Source organism: Thamnophis sirtalis, unplaced genomic scaffold (assembly GCF_051295495.1).
Source record: "Thamnophis sirtalis isolate CommonGarterSnake01/CBP01778 unplaced genomic scaffold, rThaSir2_p1.2 scaffold_1, whole genome shotgun sequence".
Lineage (NCBI taxonomy): Eukaryota > Metazoa > Chordata > Lepidosauria > Squamata > Natricidae > Thamnophis > Thamnophis sirtalis.
In genome coordinates, this window is record NW_028261381.1 from 67607373 (window position 1) to 67626097 (window position 18725).

The following is an 18725-nucleotide window of genomic DNA, read 5'->3' on the forward strand; positions in this document are numbered from 1 at the left end:
CTGGGTATACTATATCTGAAGCCCCCAATTGTAAACGTTAAATTTATATTTAATTCATTATATAGTTTATTTTCTAAAAAATAAAATTCCATCCAGATTACTTTAAAAAGAAAATGTACATTTTTACCTTTGGTTCACATGTTGAAAAGTTATGGAAAACATTGCTTTACTGCGCTTGGGATGTACCAAAGTCTTTGAAACGGTTGCCAATGTCACTTACACCTGAGCCTGTTTTCTAGGTCAAGAACTTAATGCAAATGAAAAGAATAACATGGAAAGTTCTTAAGGACATTTTTAAAAAAGATAATCATATCAGGAATGTTTGCCTTTTTATATGATATGCAAATACGATAAGAGAGTCTTGGAACTATATATATATGTGTGTAGCAAACCTAAGTGTGTTGCTTAGAAGCTGGGACCCACACTTCATTTGAATTAACAACTTGGGGATAAAGGAGTAATCATGAAGTTCCTCTTACTTCTGAGCCTGGTGGCACTTTCCCAGTGTCTGACAACAAAGTGAGTATTGACCATTGTGCTTTCTTTAAAGGAAACATGTACCATTTTCTTCAGAAGGATCTAATTTTCTTTCTAAATTATGTTCCACAAACTCTTCCAGCAAACTTTCTATTGTGTTTGGTGGGCAAGCCACAAAGCCGGAATCTGCCTAGGTTTCCCACTGACAGTATTATTTTCTTTCCCTTTATAACTATATCTGCAAATGTACTGTGTGTTCATCAAGTAGAAGATGCTTCTTTCTCTAAAGAGTATACCTAGATTTCAAATCCTTCTTCCTCAGCAGAAATAAATCTGAACCTAACCTCCCCCATCCCCAGGGCCTCCAATGATATGTTGCAATTATAACTCTCATTCTAGCTGGGAATTCTGAAGGTTGTAGCCCTCTTAAGAGTGTCGAATCAGAGAATGCTGTCCAAAATGCAGTTTTTTCTATCTTTAATGCTATGAGCACTATTTTTCATTTATTAATCATTTCCCTTCCATTATTCAATGCTTAGAGTTTACCTAAGGAAAACAAAATCCATGAGGCAAATCCTTAAAGAGAATGGGCTGCTAGATGATTTTCTGAAGAAGCATCCTTATAATCTTGGCACAAAATATTTCCCTCGGCTGCAAAATACATTTGTTATTGAACCCATGCAAAATTATCTGGATGTAAGTATTCCATATTAGGAGGAGGTGCTCAGCATTTAGCCTATGGACAAGGCTAGATAAGCTCAACACCTGTTGATTTAAATCAATAGCCCTTGGCTCTGGAGAGCAATAGAAGAGACATGCGGATTGAGGAAGTTATACTTTTAATGATTGAAAATGATTTGAGATCGTGGAACATAAACGATATTCTACTGTAACAAATAGGACATAGTGGCTAAGACACTGAGCTTGTCAATCAGGAAGGTCGGCAGTTCAACAGTTTGAATCCTTAGTGCCGCATAACGGAGTGAGCTCCCATTACTTGTCCCAGCTTCTGCCAACCTAGCAGTTCAAAAGCATGTAAAAATGCAAGTGGAAAAATAGGGACCACATTTGGTGGGAAGGTAATAGTGCTCCGTGCGCCTTTGGCGTTTAGTAGTGCTGGCCACATGATCACAAAGACATCTTTGGACAGTGCTGGCTCTTCAGCTTTGAAACGGAGATGAGCACCGCCTCCTAGAGTCGGAAATGACTAGCACATATGTGCCAAAGGAACCTTTACCTTTACTGTAACTAATTGAGCAGATTTGTATTGTCTAAAAAGCCTGTCAAACTTGCTTTTGTCGACAAAGAAGTGTTCATTTCTCTTGCTTCAAAAATGTTATGGAGATATTGGGGATGGATTTTCTTTTATGCTCCGTTTTCTGCCTCCACAGAACGAGTACAGTGGCACTATCTCCATTGGCACTCCACCACAGGAGTTCATAGTCCTCTTTGACACTGGTTCTGCCAACTTGTGGGTCCCTTCTGTGTCCTGCTCCAGTCCAGCTTGTAGTAAGTAGTCCCCATAAGTGATGTCTTCAGAAAGAGGCTAATTTAAATTCAAGATATCCACAAGCTAGTACTTTCCAAATATAATGGACCACAAGCCCCATCACAGTATCTGTGTGGGCATGTTGAGGGGGAATCCTCAGAACTCCAATTCCAACACATTTGAAAGGGATCAAATCAGGGAGAATTTTTTATTCTCGTGTCCATCTATTTATAAACCAGTTTTCATGTTAGCTATGACTGTGGACAGAGTTCACACATTAGAGAATGAGTTAAATGCCAGTATTTCTCTTACCCTCTATTGCTCTTTCTGTTCTGTTATATATTTAGTATGCCCACATCATGCTACAATTGCTTATCTTTGCAGCTAACCATCATAAATTCAATCCACAACAGTCGTCCACTTTCAAACCCACCAGCCAGAGCGTAGCCATCACCTATGGCACCGAAAGCATGACTGGAGTCCTAGGCTATGATACTGTCCAGGTAAATTGCTAAAGAAAGTAGACTGAGAACTATCCTTTGGGAAATTAGACTGAGTCAGCATGGGTCAGGTGGAAAAACAGGGAAGACCTAATTGAATTCTATATAGAGCTTACTTATGGCAAAAGGTTTTTATCTTTTTTTCCAACTTCTGTTAATCTCAGAGGCAGCCAAGACTGTGGTGTTTGTTTTGGTAATCAAGAAGAACAAGGAACTTTAAGAAGCCTTGTTATGTATGCACTCATGACTAAATAATTAAAAAATTAAGAAATGCAGTTATATACTAGAACAGGAGTGTCAAACTTGATTTCATTGAGGACTGCATTAGAGTTGTGTTTGACCCTGGGGGAGATGGGGGCCATGGCCAATTCGACGTCACTCATGTTGGGGGCCCGATCGAACTGCCAGTGAAAACAGGCTCCTGTGCTCCATTTTCGGCCGTGACAGCCTCTTGCAACCCTCTGCCAGTGAAAATGGAGCTCATTCGCAGCCCTCCTGAGCTCTATTTTTGCTGACAGAGGCACCACAGGCCAATCTTTGCTGTTTCCAGGGAAGCCCCGCGGACCAGATCTAAACACCCTGCAGGCTGGAACCGGGCCCCGGGCCTTGAGTTTGACACCACTGTCCTAGAAGATCTAAGCGATTTAAATTAGCAATAAGCATTTCTCTTGGGAAGTTGTGCCATAATTGTTCTTTATTTATGATATGAACATTTTTTTCCATTTACTCATGGGCAATTTTCAGAGGCTGACTGGACAAGTCTTGCCGTTTTCTTAGTAAGGTTTTCAGAAATGGTTTGCTATTTCTTGTTTCCTAGGACTGAAAGAAAATGACTGGTCCAAAGTCATCCACCTGATTTTGCTTCTAAAATAGGATTAGAACTCTCGGTCTCCCTGTTTTTAGCATGATGCAACAGACCTAGATATAATTATGTGTGACAGCTGACAGCATGTATACTAGGGCAGGCAACCTAATATTTTTGACATGTATATAAATGTCACATCATTCAATTGGCAGATCCTTCAAAATCCCTTTTTACTTTTACCACTCTCAACAGCAAATAGGGTCATCTCACTGTTCAGCCCTAATGTCAGATCATTCATATCCAAGTGAAAACCATTAGTTCAAATGCTGATCTTTGGAGACCAAATTATGCTAATGCAAGAATTGCCTATTTATTCCTGTCTTTTAAACATCTCCTAGTCCAATGGGGCTCCTGATTCCATGCCAACTGGCTTTAACAAGGAGACTTTTTGAGGATTTTTTTTCTAAGTCCAAGAATACAGTCTCTATTGAGCCACCTAGCTTACATGCTCATTAACACTTTCCAAAAAGTTTGGAAACTTAGAGAATTATTTTCAGAAACCATCTTGGTTTGTTTTCACAAAAGCCCATTTTTTCCCCTACCAACTTGTTTTCTCTTTAATAATGCTTCCAACTATTTTCCCTGGAAATAATAGACTGCTGTCTACTTTTATCTATTCTGGAACCCAAGAAAACAAAAACATGTACCATTTTCAATTCTTTGCCATCAGCTGTAAATTCATGAAACTTGCTGATTGAGCTTACGTTTCCTTTCTTAATATTGAACTTAAGAAATTTGGAACATTAGCACAGTAGTTTCACTTTCTATTTTTATTTTTATAATGAGCTCTCTTTTACTATGACCTAGGAAAACAGAGTCATTAGCATATTTCAGAAGAAGCACTGCTTATTTTGATTCCAGCTGTCATTTAATTCCATCCTATTATTCTGTAAACACATTGCTGTAAAAGTTAAATGGGTACAGGGTCAATACTGTAGGAGGTTCTTTTCATAACATTGTGAAAACTGATAACAGAGCTGACAGTTGTGACAACAGCCAGGAGTTGCTTTCTGTTTTGTCTTCATAAAAGAGGCAAATGTCCACCTCCTCCCAAAAAAAGCAGAAGGAAGCATGCAGCATTTGCAGCCTAAAATTGCCTATATATAAATGTCTCATTTGAAAGTAGAATGTTTCTTGAGATTCTTGTGACATAAGATTAATTTTTCATCTAATATATAGTATGGATCTGAGCTTTTAGATTCTAGTTGCACGAACTGTTTCCAGCGTAGATTGCAGTGAAAGCACATCTGATGAAAATGTATCCTGTCACATTCTCTTTTTAGTTCTGAATCATTCTGACTGTCCAGATTCACTTCCTATAGTAACTTCTTCTTCACTATAAAGGCTTATCAAAAGAATAATGACCCATTAGTAATATATACCACATTCTGGCATGACCTACAAAGGCTTTGTTGTAATCAGTGAAGTAGTAGCTCTTTCTATTTTTTTGTACTCTTCATTATTCATCTGAGGTCAGCTAGCTACACCCCCCCCCCCAATACAAATTTGCCTTTACTGCCATTTACCTGTTCATTTGGCATTTAACTTTAACTTTAACTTTTATTAGATTTATATGCCACCCAATCCCATAGGACTCTGGGCGGCTTACAGAAAAAGTTAATATAAGAAGTTAAAATAAAGAACAATTTAAAAAGAAACAATTTAAAAACAATGCACCATACATTCAATCTGGGTGGGGCTAGACCTCATTCCTGAAATCAACAGCCCCAGGCCTGCCGGAATAGCCAGGTTTTAGTGGCTTTTCGGAAGGCCGAGAGAGTGGGGAGGGTCCGGATCTCTACAGATAGGTCGTTCCACAGGGCCGGAGCAGCTACAGAGAAGGCCCTCCTCCAAGGAGCCGCCAGCTGGCATTGTCCGGTCGACGGCACCCGGAGCAGGCCCAGTCTGTGAGTTCTTATCGGCCGTTGGGAGGTATGTGGCAGGAGGTGGTCTCCCAGATATCCAGGTCCTGGCATTTTTTGTGAGTTATTCAATAACACTGCTTGTATGAGAAATTAATCCACTGCTTTGATAATTGCATATTGTCTTGGGTCTCCCTTCTTGGCCATAAACACTTATCTTTTTCACGCAACATTTCCTGTCAATAAAACTGTAAATAAAATTAGATTTGCTTCTTGTCTTGCAGTTTTGAACAGTTCAGTGGATTTTTCATTTGTCAGGATGAAAGTGCTTTCCTATCTGACATCTAGTCTACTTCCTCTTCTATCTCAAATGCTATTTGAGTTGGTTTCTGAATATATTCCCTTTCTCTACAAATGTTCCTGTTACTCTATAATCCCATTGTAAAAGGTTTCATTATAGCATAGTCAACTTCCTTTAATCTATTTTTTTCTATTAGATCTCTTCCACGATTACTGTTGGGTATCCTTCCCTTAGCAATAAGATATCCTGTGAGTGCTCTGATTTTTTTTTTCAAAACAAATATATTTGTTTTTCTAGTTATTTTCCTCCATTGAGAGAGTTTTCCCTATACTTTTTTACTTAATAATAATCTCAATTTCAGTCATCATATATTGCTCAAGGCTTTAATTTACCTATCTTTCTCTGGCTTGTTTTGAAAACTAAGAAGATTTTTTCCTCTTTGTATTGGTTTTCCTTCAGTTTTCCATTGTTACGGTCTCCTTCTTAGAATACCTCAAGTTGCCTGTCGTTTAAGTTAAAGGTATTAAATAAATGCCTCATATTAGCCCCAGATTCTGTTTCTTTGTTCTTCTGATCAAATCTTGTTGGTGTACCTGTTTTCTTTATTTTTCTGATGTTAACCCATTTATTAAACAGAAATAATTCATGGTCTCTGCTCCATAATCTGCAGCTAGAAGTATCCTGGTTTACAGGATTTCATGTTTCAATTGTTTGTTTCCTCTTGTGTAATTGACTAGATTCAAGGCTTATATCTCAAGTGAAATCCAAGTATAGTATCTGTATTTAAAGTAGTTTTTGTAAATAAACAAATAATTATCTTTACCAAATTCTATTTTTGCTTTATTGTGTTAATTTAGCCAGGGTGACTTTCCTATATTTCCTGGGTTCTTCATATTTTTGCATTCCAACACCCATTTGTAAGATTTATGTCTTTTCCTGATGCTACACTTAGCACTTCTTGTATTATCCATAGAATTCATCCATGTCCACCATTGAATCTGTAGGAGATGTATATACTAATATATAATGTTTTTTTTATTCAAAAGTTTTATTTCTTTTAAAACACAAATATTTCATCATTACTAATATATAATGTTGATATCAATGGATATCCGCTAATTCTAATGGATAAGATCCAGTCATTTATTGGATTACAGCTCAATCTATAATCAGCACTGTCTTTTTTGAGACTCATTGCCAATACTTTGCTAGGAGATTAATCTCAACTCTGCGTCAATTACACTTCTTTCAAAATTTAGATTGGGCAGAGAGAAATAGTTGCAGATGATAAACTAATAGGCTATAAATAGAGATTTCCTTTGAGGCTAGTTTATGTGATAGACATTAAACTGCAAAGCAGTTTATTTAAAAGTGGTGAATCAACTAGAATCAAGTGAGTTATATGAATCGTTCAAGGTCAGTTTGCAAACACACATGTATGTATCTATGCATAAATCTGCTTGAAGTTGAAATTAAGATGCCACGGTATGTACTTCCGACACAAATGTAGTAGTACTGCTTGAAATTAAAAAGGAATTTTATAACCATTTCTCCCTGTTCTTCTGTACAGGTTGGAAGTATTCGGGTCAGCAACCAAATCTTTGGTCTGAGTCAGACCGAGCCTGGCAGCTTCCTTTATTATGTCCCCTTTGGTGGCATCCTGGGTCTGGCTTACCCTAGGCTGGCTGCCTCTGGTGCCACTCCTGTTTTTGACAACATGATGAGTGAAGGTTTAGTATCCCAGGATCTCTTTTCCGTCTTCCTGAGTGCGTAAGTAGCAATGATTTGTGCACATTTTTCTGAATAGACTAATTACCATCTCTTGCTAGAAGAGAAAGAGGGCATGGGTGCCAACCATATTACTTCTGGAGAAACTCAGCAATAGACAATCCTTTCTGGTTTTACATGTTTTCAGTGCATTACTGTACAAAATAACTTTTCACTATGAGTGGCAGGTAGTGGCATGTAGGTGACAGTGGTTGATCCCCAAAAGACTAAGTGGGGTTAGACCTGTTTAGTATTTGGATGGGGAACTATAAAAAAAACATCCAGGACTGTTGGCTAGAATAGGAACTTTTTAAAACAAAAATCCTGCAGTAAGTCAATGGTAAATTACTTTTATCCCTTTGAGTTCTGCTAGGTTGCGTCATCGTAGCAGCAGGGATATTTCTGAGAGGGATGAGTGAAGAATACTAGAGGTATATTCCAGGAGTATGTACACTACAGGTAGTCTTGAACTTACAACTATTAGTTTAACAATAGGATTTTTTTTGGTGGGGGAAGAGTGATTTATGACTGCCTTTGCATTTACAACTATTGCTACATCCCCCTGGTCACATGATCAAAATCCAGTAAACTCATGAGTTGACAGTGTAAAGTGACTGACAATATAAAGCCTGATAATAACCCTTTTAGGTTTGATTATACTCAACATACAACTAAGGAAAAGTTCAGGATCTTTCAGAGTACAGTTTATTTATGACACAACTAGATTAAAAATGCAGGGATGTCTAGTTGCTGATTTTGCCAGGCAGGAAAATAAAATCTGCCAGCAAATCTGCAATAGAACCCAGATCATACCAACCCCAAGAAAGAAAGTTTAGCACTGAATGGAAATTATAATACCATATCCATAATTTCACATGCTAGTAAAATTAAACTTAAGATCAAGCAAGGAAGGTTATCTGGAAGACGAAATGCCAGAGGTTCAAGCTGCCTTTAGAGAAGATTGAGGAATAAGAAATGTTATTGCAATGCATGCTGGGTAATTGAGAAAACTGCAGAAAAGAGTTTATGTGAGCTTCTATAGATTATAGAAAGCTCACTGACTGTGTTGACCATGAGAAGAATGTCCTCCAGAAATTTGGAACCACTGAGCATCTTATCTCCTTACATGAAACTTATACATGGGACAGAAATCAGTAGTCCAGAGGGAACATAGTGGAACAGATTGGTGCCAGGTCAGTGAATGATTGAGATAAGCCATACACCCTCTTATTTATTAAAGGGTTAGGGCTGTGATGGCAAACCTATGGCACACATGCCCAAAGCGGCACGCAGAGCCATCTGTCTGGCACTCATGGCATCGCCCGTTCCTCTTCCAGGTTTCTGGCGCATATGCATGCATGACATTAAGTTGGCCTTCACATGTGTGGTAGTGCCAAAAACTGGAAGAGCTGGTCTCCTGGTTTATGGTGTGCTCATGCACGCTGCCCAGCTGATCGTCACGTGTGCATGCATGACAGAAAACAGAAGATCAGCTGGCTAGTGTGCACTGGAAACCAGTGCACACATGTCCCCAGGCAGCTCCTCTTCTGGGTTGCAGCCCCAACGAGCACACATAATGAGCCTCCATTCTCCCTCCCTCTTTGGCACTCACTGCTGAAAAGGTTTGCAATCACTGGGTTAGGATATATTCTGAATATATAGGGAAGGGAATGGACTGAAAGAATCTGCAGTTTTACAGCTCATACACCAATTCCCAGAGCTAAACAGCATTTACCCCTGTCCATATGATCACTAGATAGCAGCCAAGAGTTACAACTCTTTGCCAGTACCTTATAGGGGAAGCAATCAACTAATTAACCCATCGTTTTAAGGATATTATTTTTTATAAGTTTCAATGGGTCAACGATATAATAGGAAACAAAAAAAGAAATGAAAAAGTATTTGCAATTCCTCTAATTGGCATGTTCTTATATGTTCATTTTTCAGTGATGAGGAGAGCGGGAGCTTTGTAATGTTTGGTGGCATTGACTCCTCCTACTATACTGGAAGTCTCAACTGGGTGCCCGTTACTACTGAATACTTTTGGCAGATCACTGTGGACAGGTAACCCAACTTCTACACCTTCAGCCTTCACATCCCTGCTTCACAAAGATGCAGTCAAAAACCAAATGCAAAATAATGGCAAAAGAAGATACCCACCAGTTCTACGAAGCAGGCCAGATTAGGAAACAGACATTTTAACAATTATAGGAATGTAGTTTAGTATTGTGATATAATAATAGACTCTTGAGAATGTGCCAGAGTTTCCTTCTGCTCCCCTTTATAGGGGAAAAAAGGTCAAGGTGGATTATTTTGAATCTTTCTCATTCTTCTTCCTTTCCCATAGCCCAAGTTGTTTTATCATTTGAAAAGACATGCATGCAAAAGTTGTGGCACTTTTCTTTCTCTCGTCTTTACCTGAATATTTCTTTTCAGCATCACCCTCAATGGTAAAGTCATCGCTTGTTCCGGTGGCTGTCAAGCTATTGTTGACACTGGTACCTCCCTCTTGGTAGGTCCCCCCAATGGCATTGCTAGCATTCAGAATGCCATTGGTGCTACCCAAGCTAATCAGGTAAGCTTGATAATAATGATATACAACTATAATTAATATACATAAATAAATAATAAATAATCATTACCAGTAATGGAAAATTGCTGGAAACATAGTGTTGAGAAAGTAGTAAAAAGTGAGCAGGTTAAAATGTCGGATTTCCAAATACAAACTGATAAAATCTTGACTCACAAAATGCCAGATTTAACTATTATTGAAACGAAGAAAGCATGGATAATGCATGCAGTAGTATCAGGGGATAGTAGAAGACAAAGAAGATCTGGAAATCAGAATTGAAAGGTTATAGCATAATGCAGCTGTGGTGGTTCCAGTGGTTATCAGTACCTTGGGTGCTATACCAAAAAAATCTTGGGTGACATTTGAAAATCTGTCCATCTGACAATTGCAAAAGGCGACACTACTTAGATCCACCCATATGCTACACTGATACATTATGGCATCCTAGATTCTTGAGAACTCAATGTGTATGAAGGCCAATACTAGCTAAAGAACTGGCAGCTGTGATTTCCACATTATTGTGTATATATACGGTAATTCTTCTTAAAGGTTGAGATAGGAAGATGGACCAAGCGCATTATGCTAGCAGATCTTTAGAGATCTATGGTTCAATGACTTTGTGAATCTTAATAGGTTTTTCAGATCATTTCTAATGTATTTTTGCTATTGTTATGTACAATCCATTGTCTCCCTCTATTCCAATTCTTATGCAAGATTCTTGGTTTGCCCTAGCTTCCTAAAGTGATTTAGATAGGGAAATGCCTTTTTCAGCCCTAATTAATCAGCAGACTCATATAATGGCCATGCGGAATAGAGTGGCACATTATGGAAGACAGGGCTGGTCAGATCAATGATTGCAAAGACCATTACACCAGACCAAAGCCTCATTGTTCTGCTGACATGCGGTATGCCTTCCACACTGCAAATAGAATATAATGGAATATAATCCTGATCTCAAGTCATCATTGTTGATTCTTGTTTTAGGAAACATCATTCTAATGCAAGACTGAGCAATTAATTTTCTCAAGGGGCTACAGGAGAAACTGAGACTATTGTGGAGGGTTGAACCAGTAGGGCGGTGAAGGTGCATAGACATGCACATGCGCACATAGATTGGGAAAAAAAATGGCTATCACCTTCAAAATAAAAGCAATCCACATGGGACAGATAGGGAGGGCCAAAGGGTCAGAGGTCGCTTTTGCTGTGTGTGTGTGTGTGTGTGTGTGTGTGTGTGTGTGTGTGTGTGTGTGTGTAATGTTCAGGTTTGTTTTAATGCATTTTTTCTGGAGAATTTGTACTCCATAATGCCCAGCTTCTTTTTCCTTTCTCAAATGTTATGGGGCTACTAATATATGTTTTCTGTTCATCCTACTTCATATCAGTATACGGTCAACTGCAATGCTATCAAAGAATTGGCTGACATTGTCTTCACCATCAATGGCATTGAATACCCTGTGCCCGCTAGTGCCTACTTTCACCAGGTAAGATCTGTGGTTTATCCAAAAAATTATCTCAAATAATTTAGGTCATACTCACACAATAAACCTCTAAAGAAAAAGAAACCTGATCTTGAAAGAAGTATACCAAGACAATCTCAGTTACCTATATTCAAGTGGGAGACATTTTCTAACATTTGAAATGTTTTTGATAATTTTTAGCATAGCAGTATGCATGAAGAATTGAATTCTGCAAGTCTGAATATGAAATTCAACACATTTAGTGATAAGATTATTCTCATGTAGCTCATATTCATTTCTAGTTGATGTCATTTCTCCATAGTAGACCATTCTGAATATGTTAGACTTCAATTCTCAGTGTTTGGGCTATTTGGGGGGGATTATCAGTTTAGAAATCCAACACATTTAAAGAGAACCAGGATGAGGAAAACCATAGAGATTATTTTAAAGAAAGAGTATTTGTTTATCATTCAGTTTATCATTTTGGTCTCAAGAATAACCACTGTGTTTAGTCACAAATATTGCAATATAAACTTAACGTTCATAGTATGGAAGATACACGTAAAGTGATTCTTTCTTTATGGCATTATTATTTCATTATGCCATAATCCAAATTGTTGGATTGTTTAAATGTTCTAGGAAAACATGGTTAAAGAGCAAGCACTGTTAAACATGTATGATTCACTGTTATATATTATCCATGGGCTTTTCAGAAAGTTTCATACAGGGTCTAAACATGATTCTCAGCATCCTGGTCTTTCTCTTGCGTATAAACTAGATACAATCATATTCTAGCTACAGTTACTTTCCTCCATGGCATTGCCTTCATTTTCTCTCCAGCCAGGGGTGGGTTCCTGCCGGTTCTAACCGGTTCGGTAGAAGAGGTTCCACAAATCTACAGTGCCGTTTAGAACCGGTCGGAACGCTTGGCTCACTCCCCCCATCAACGTGATCTTTCTCCATCTGCCTCATTCACTCGTTCAGGCAACAGAGAACAAAAGGAGATTGCATAGCCGAGGGCAAAGGAGACTTCAGCCTCCTTCATTCAAATGTTTGGGCTGTTGGGGGAGGGCTTTCTCACACACTTTCTTTCTTTCTCCAAAGGCGTGTGAGAAAGCCCCCCCCCCCATTGCCTGAACGTGTCCCAGAACTGTGCCATGACCTAAGAGAAGCAGGTCTTGGGAGAGAACATCTGTCCTCCTCCAGAAAGCCCATGCCGAAAGAGAGGAGGCAGGCTGGTTTGAATGCAGGTGAGCAGATAGTTTAGTGGTCCGCCTTCTTTGCTAATTCGGGTGGGTGGAGAAAGGAGGCATGCAATAGTCAAAGGCGAAGGTGCTCCCCTTTGCCCTTGGTGTCAGGGGTGCTTTATCACAAGCCTCCTTTCTTTCTCTGCCTGCCTGAATTAGCGAAGGAGGTGCTGACCCCAAACGGCCCGCTTGTCCACATTCAAACCAGCCCATCCCCTTTTGTCTCCCAGCATGGGCTCTCTGAAGGGGAAGGTTCTGTCTAAAGACTGGCTTCTTTCCAGAGTGGCGGCAATGACAAGAAGTGGCTACCAGGAAGCTCTCAGCGAAGGCAAGAGTCCCACCGCTGTGCCGGATTCAGCAAACCAGGTGGCTGTCAGATAGAAGAGGACAGCGCATGTCCTTGGGCTTGTGCAGCAGCCGAATCCTCGCCTCCTGTTCTACGGTGGTTGCACAAGCCCACGTGGCATGCGCTGCCCTCTTCTAACCAGCCGCCTGGTTAAACCAGCCGAAGAACAGGAGGCAAGAATTGGGCTGCTGCACAAGCCAAGGGCATGCGCTGTCCTCTTCTCTCTGACAGCTGCCTGGTTAAAAAGAACAACAAGGCTCTGCTGGTCCGGAGCCCATCTGTGGGGGGAAGGGTCCCCCTCGCATTCCTCATCTTCTGGATGGGCTCCGGAGTCATTGCCAGCCATGCAGAGCCTCGGCGCAGCTCCACACCATAGAAAACATAGGCACGTGCACACACCCCATAAATTACAGCCTCGGAGACTTCATGATGGCAGGAAACAGTTGGGAGAGGGGCTTTGGTCCTGCTCCAGGCTGCAATTGTGCTGGGCATGCACGCACCTATGTTTTCCATGGCGTGGAGCTGCAGCCAGAAGACAAGGAATGGGAGGGGGACCAGCGGGGCCTTGTCTTTCTGAAGAGGACCTGTCCCTGAAGAGAAAACCGCCGCTGTCAGGTACTTTTAACCTGTGATTGGAACACAAGGTGACCACAGTATGTGTGTCTGTGTGTGTGTGTGAGTGAGTGAGAGAGACAGACAGACAGACAGAGAGAGGCACAGACAGAGAGACAGAGAGAAGGAATCAGAGAGAGACAGACAGACATACAGAGAGAGACATAGAGGGAGAGGGAGGAGGGAGGGAGAGACAGACAGACAGACAGATAGAGAACACAGAGAGAGAGACACACACACACAGAGTGAGTGATTGAGAGACAGACAGTCACACACCCACATATATACATACAGAGTGACAGAGAGAGGAAAGGAGGGGAGAGAGAGACAGAGACACACAGAGAGATAGAGAGAAGGGGGAAAGGAGACAGAGACAGACAGACAGAGAGACAGAGAGAGACACACACACAGAGGGTGACTGAGAGACAGACAGATACACACACACAAACAGAGTGACAGATGGAGAGGGAAGAGAGACAGACAGACACACAGAGAGAATGACAGACAGACAGAAACAGAAACAGAAACAGAAAGAGAGAGAAAGAAAGGAAGGAAGGAAGGAAGGAAGGAAGGAAGGAAGGAAAGAAGGAAGGAAAGAAAGAAAAAAACTGGGAGAGAAAGAAAGAAAGAAGAAAGAAAGAAAGAAAGAAAGAAAGAAAGAAAGAAAGAAAGAAAGAAAGAGAACTTATGACCACAATTGAGCCCAAAATTTTGGTTGCTAAGCAAGAACATCATTAAGTGAGTTTCACCACATTTTCCAAGTTGGCCACGCCCACCTGGCCACATGACCGCTGAGCCACTCCCACAAAACAGGTCATACTTACAGAATAGGTTCTAAAAAATTTTGAAACCCACCACTCTCTCCATCTCATGTTTTAGTCAGTGTTACGGTAGCTGTACTAGGATGGACATAGCATTTCCCCTTACTCCAACATAACCCAACAGCAGGTTTAAGGTATGCAAAATCTGTAAGGGTTTGTCATCCATCACCTTGGAGTGAAATCAGATGACTCCAGATTTAAACAAGAGGCAAGTTAGACGTAGACAATGGAGATAGCCTATTCAATGCAAATATGCTTTTCTGCTACTCCATCATGGATAAGGAACACTCAATGGGAGGAGGAGGGGAATGTCAGCTCCCTGATGCTTTGCAAAGGCCCTCTAGTTATGCCATTCAAATTCATCATATATTTGAACTTCTCTTTCAGTCCCAAGGTTATTGCACGAGTGGCTTTGAGGATATGCCTTTCCAGTATGATCTTTGGATCCTTGGAGATATCTTCATTCGTCAATACTATTGTGTCTTCGACCGAGCAAACAACCAGATTGGCCTGGCTCCTGTGGCACATTAATAGCAACATCTTATTAGTCATACTATGCTAGCCTAAGGATAGTCTTGACTCTTTGGAATTAAATTTGGTAATTGTGCTCCTGAACCCCATGCTTCAATATCAGCAACAATAAATAAATATAAAAATAAATGGCTTTGTATTCACTGCACACTGACTGCAGGTCAACTAACGAACTGAAGTTAATTAGTTCCAAGTGAAATTTCCCAAGTGAATACATCCAACCAAGGGGAACCCACCAACTTTGTGGATAATGGATATCACTGTCAAACTACTCTTAATTTTAGGAAGCTTTCTCCAGGTTTCAACAAACATTTAACTTTCCTGCATTTAGCAAAGAAGAAGTCAATCAACATACTTTCCAAAGCTTATGTTTGTATACAAAACAAGCCTTTTAAAAATGAACTGTATCAAATTCAGTTATTTAAAAAATATAGTTTGAGAATATTCAGATTAAATTTATTTTCCATAATTTTTATTATAATATATATTTCAGTTTTTAAAACCAACCATTTTGTTTAAATGGAAATGTTCACAGCAGTGTAATACCAATTTTTATATCAATATATGTAAAACACAATATAGGCATTTAGTTTGACATGGCAACATACCAAGGTAAATTCACCTAGAAATGTCCTCTAATTCCTGATCAAATGAACACATGCATGTCTGAAGTGACAATCTGAAAGGGGCTTTACCATATCTACCAATAAAACTTTGCATGCATATTGGACATATTGTCCAATAGATGGCATCAACTGATGTGCCCTAAGCTGTCCTAATTAGGAAATATTGGCAAGAATGGCTATGAATCACCCTAACCCTAACCAGACAAGGTCACTTTAAGCCATAAACTGTTGTTTGTTCAAGGTATAGAGATATGGGGCCTTACAGGTCTTTATTCCCCCTTCCACAAATGTAGTTCCATGAAAGAAAATTAAAATCTGGACCAGTGAATTTTTAGTCTCCTCGTTTTTTTAAGATTCCTTGGAGGAAATCAACTTTAACTCAGCATAAAGCCATTACAAGCCTCTGAGGTAGGGTGGTTTTGACAAATCATAAACTGAAACAGCTTGAGAACCTTAGTAAAGTCAGTCAGAATGCCTGTGGCATAAAGTATAAAACACTGCAGACTCCTATACTGGCTTCTTAATATGTGTATTTGCCTGTCCAGCTTCTACTGTTTTGCACTTTCTGGGTTTTCACCTGCAAAAATTCTGAGTACATGATTAAGGCTTAGAAGCCAACAAAGCCAACAAAGCTAGAGCTGAGGATATATTGGCTCTATCTGCCTCACAGAAGTTGACCAAGCCAGCCAGCCATGGAAGAACTGTGGATATACTTCAAATCACTTTTCAAATTGCCACTCAATGTGTCCAAAGCTATTTTTCATGTAGCTGTGCTGCCTTTGGATTCAAAAGAAAAAGGGTGCCCTGGAACAAATGCCCTTTTCCAAAAACACTATTATAGCTGCAAAGCACAGTTATGTGATACATGGAAAAGTTGCTGCTGCTTTATAGAGCCTTAGGCAGGTGACATGTTCCTGCTTTTGTGCTGTCTGTAGCACCTTTGTGGCTTTGAAAGAGACTCACTGCTCTGCTCTAGTAGAGTACGTCACCAGACTCAAGCCTACTGAGGAACAATGATGCTAGCTATTAAGTTTTAGGAAGCACAAAAGTTACATAAATGAAGACTTATTGGACATCTCAGAAAATTAGAATTCCCAGAGATCGAAATGGAGGAAAACAACGGCAGTATTTCTAATTTCAATTATGAAAAGTTGATATGCCCTTACAAGACACAAGTAAGTGCTGCCAATTACCTCCACCAGACCAATTAGATCCCACAGACTAGGCCTCCTCCGAATTCCATCCGCCAGCCAGTGTCGACTGGCGACTACCCGGAGGAGAGCCTTCTCTGTGGTTGCTCCGACCCTCTGGAACGAACTCCCCATGGAGATTCGCACCCTCACCACCCTCCAGGCCTTCTGCAAAGCCCTTAAAACCTGGCTGTTCCGACAGGCCTGGGGCTAAAGAACCGTTGCCCCTATCTCGAATGGTATGATTGTTGCGTGTTTTTAAATTATGTATTGTTTTGTGTTGTTGTTAATTTGTCTGTATCCCCCTTCCCTGGTTTGAGTTGTGAGCCGCCCTGAGTTCCCCTTCGGGGGAAAAGGGCGGCATACAAATGAAATAAACATAAACACAACATAACACATAAGTACATTGTCTGTAAAGCAATGCTTAGTTCATTTCTGACTTCACGGAAAGCTAGCCACATTTCTTCAATATATATACAGTAATCAGTCCTGAAATGTCCATATAAGACAGCAAGCAGCAACAGAATGTCTATATTAGACATACTGTGAAGAAAATTTATTATGTGACTCCTGGCACAAATTATTGCTTCCTTTGCTGGCATTATGCCAATCATACAACATGCAAGATAAGTGGTTGAATTAACCTATGATTCTACTACTTGTCATGCTTTTGTTCTGAAATCTTTATGCTTTACCAGAATGTTTGTACTGATATTGCAAATAAAAGGCATTTTTCTACTATCTTCTAGGTCCAATGGGGTATTAATTAAGTAAGAACCTCAATACAATCAAGAGCTGAAGTGATATCCCCAATAAGAGGAGAAGGTTAACATAAATGCAAAGTTAAGCCAGATAAGAATGCCCCGATGCCTTATCGATTCCACAGGGGATTGAATACCTTATCTACCTGACTAGGTAGAGACAGGAAATTGGTAAGATTATATCCTTATAAGGCAATCAAGATATCCTGTCACTAGGGGTTAATGTGTACGAGTCATACATGACATGGGAAGAATGTGTACTTAGGAGAATGATCAATATCCTGGCTGATAAAGTATAAAAACTTGTAACCAACTGCCCTTCGGGGTTCAGATTCTGCTTGAGCTATCGCTGCTGAACCTTGTGCAATAAACCTTTCCCTTCGACAAAGAGCTGGTCTGGTCTCATTTCTGCAACATTTCTGGCGACCACAAAGGGACTACCAGGCAATCTTTCGCTCCAGATGACTAAGACCCCATGCCGGCGAAAGGATCCGAGCCCCAGATGCCTCAGGCACCATGAGGCTCTTTGCTTTGGAGGAACGGGAAAGGATGCCTTTCACCGCTGAGGGCACCTCCAGTCAGTCCAAGGACCCTTTGTGTGAAAAGGGAAAGGAGAGAATCTGAATGAATCCTGGCCAAAATGAGAGGGTGAGGAAAACCTGCCGGAAGGCAAGTATAACATAGTGTTGTGCACCTACTCCGCTTGAGAGTAGAAAAGGGTGCCTGATCATCGCCCTGGACTCGGGATGTCAGTCCTAAAGAAGTCCTTGTTAGGTTGTGTGAGAGGTTAAACCACTGCAGTTCCTGTTGAGTGACCGTTGAGTGTCTGGCACCGTGGGTCAGTGGTAGTGTCTTTAGAACATGGGTGGGGGAGGGAGTGTCCCAAGGACACCTCTCCAGTGTATGTTGAAGAATTTTAAAAGGGCGTATGGTGGAGATTATGGGGACCCCCCCCAGCAACCCCGTCTAAGCTGAGGAAGCTTTACGAATCAGAATGGCCCACTTCCAACGTAGGGTGGCCATCAGAAGGGACCTTAGATCCCCGAATTATAAGCCTAGTTCATCAAGTCATAACTGACCCAGAGATTAGCCATCCAGATCAATATCAATATATTGATCAGTGGCAAATTGCAGTCGGAAAAAGTCTTGATTAGCTTAAAAAGTGCAAAGTTGAAATGCTGAGAGTATGTGTAAATAATCTGCCCAGAGAATGAAAATTTTACTCACAACAAAGGGGGCAGCCACGATCTTAACAGGAAGGCAGGAGGAAGATGAGTGTCCCCGACCTTATGTCCCCTGCT

At 40.4% G+C, this 18725-nt stretch overlaps 1 protein-coding gene across 1 annotated transcript; it reads left to right on the forward strand.

Annotated features, from left to right (window-relative positions):
* The first annotated feature begins 400 nt into the window (after positions 1-400).
* LOC106556333 (pepsin A-like) lies at positions 401-14976 on the forward strand. The gene is made up of 9 exons (XM_087714960.1): positions 401-519; positions 1017-1173; positions 1869-1986; positions 2351-2469; positions 7065-7264; positions 9209-9325; positions 9698-9836; positions 11216-11314; positions 14704-14976. Exons 1-9 carry the CDS (start codon positions 464-466, stop codon positions 14845-14847), a joined length of 1149 nt encoding a protein of 382 aa, XP_087571086.1. The 5' UTR covers positions 401-463; the 3' UTR covers positions 14848-14976.
* Positions 14977-18725: the final 3749 nt, after the last annotated feature.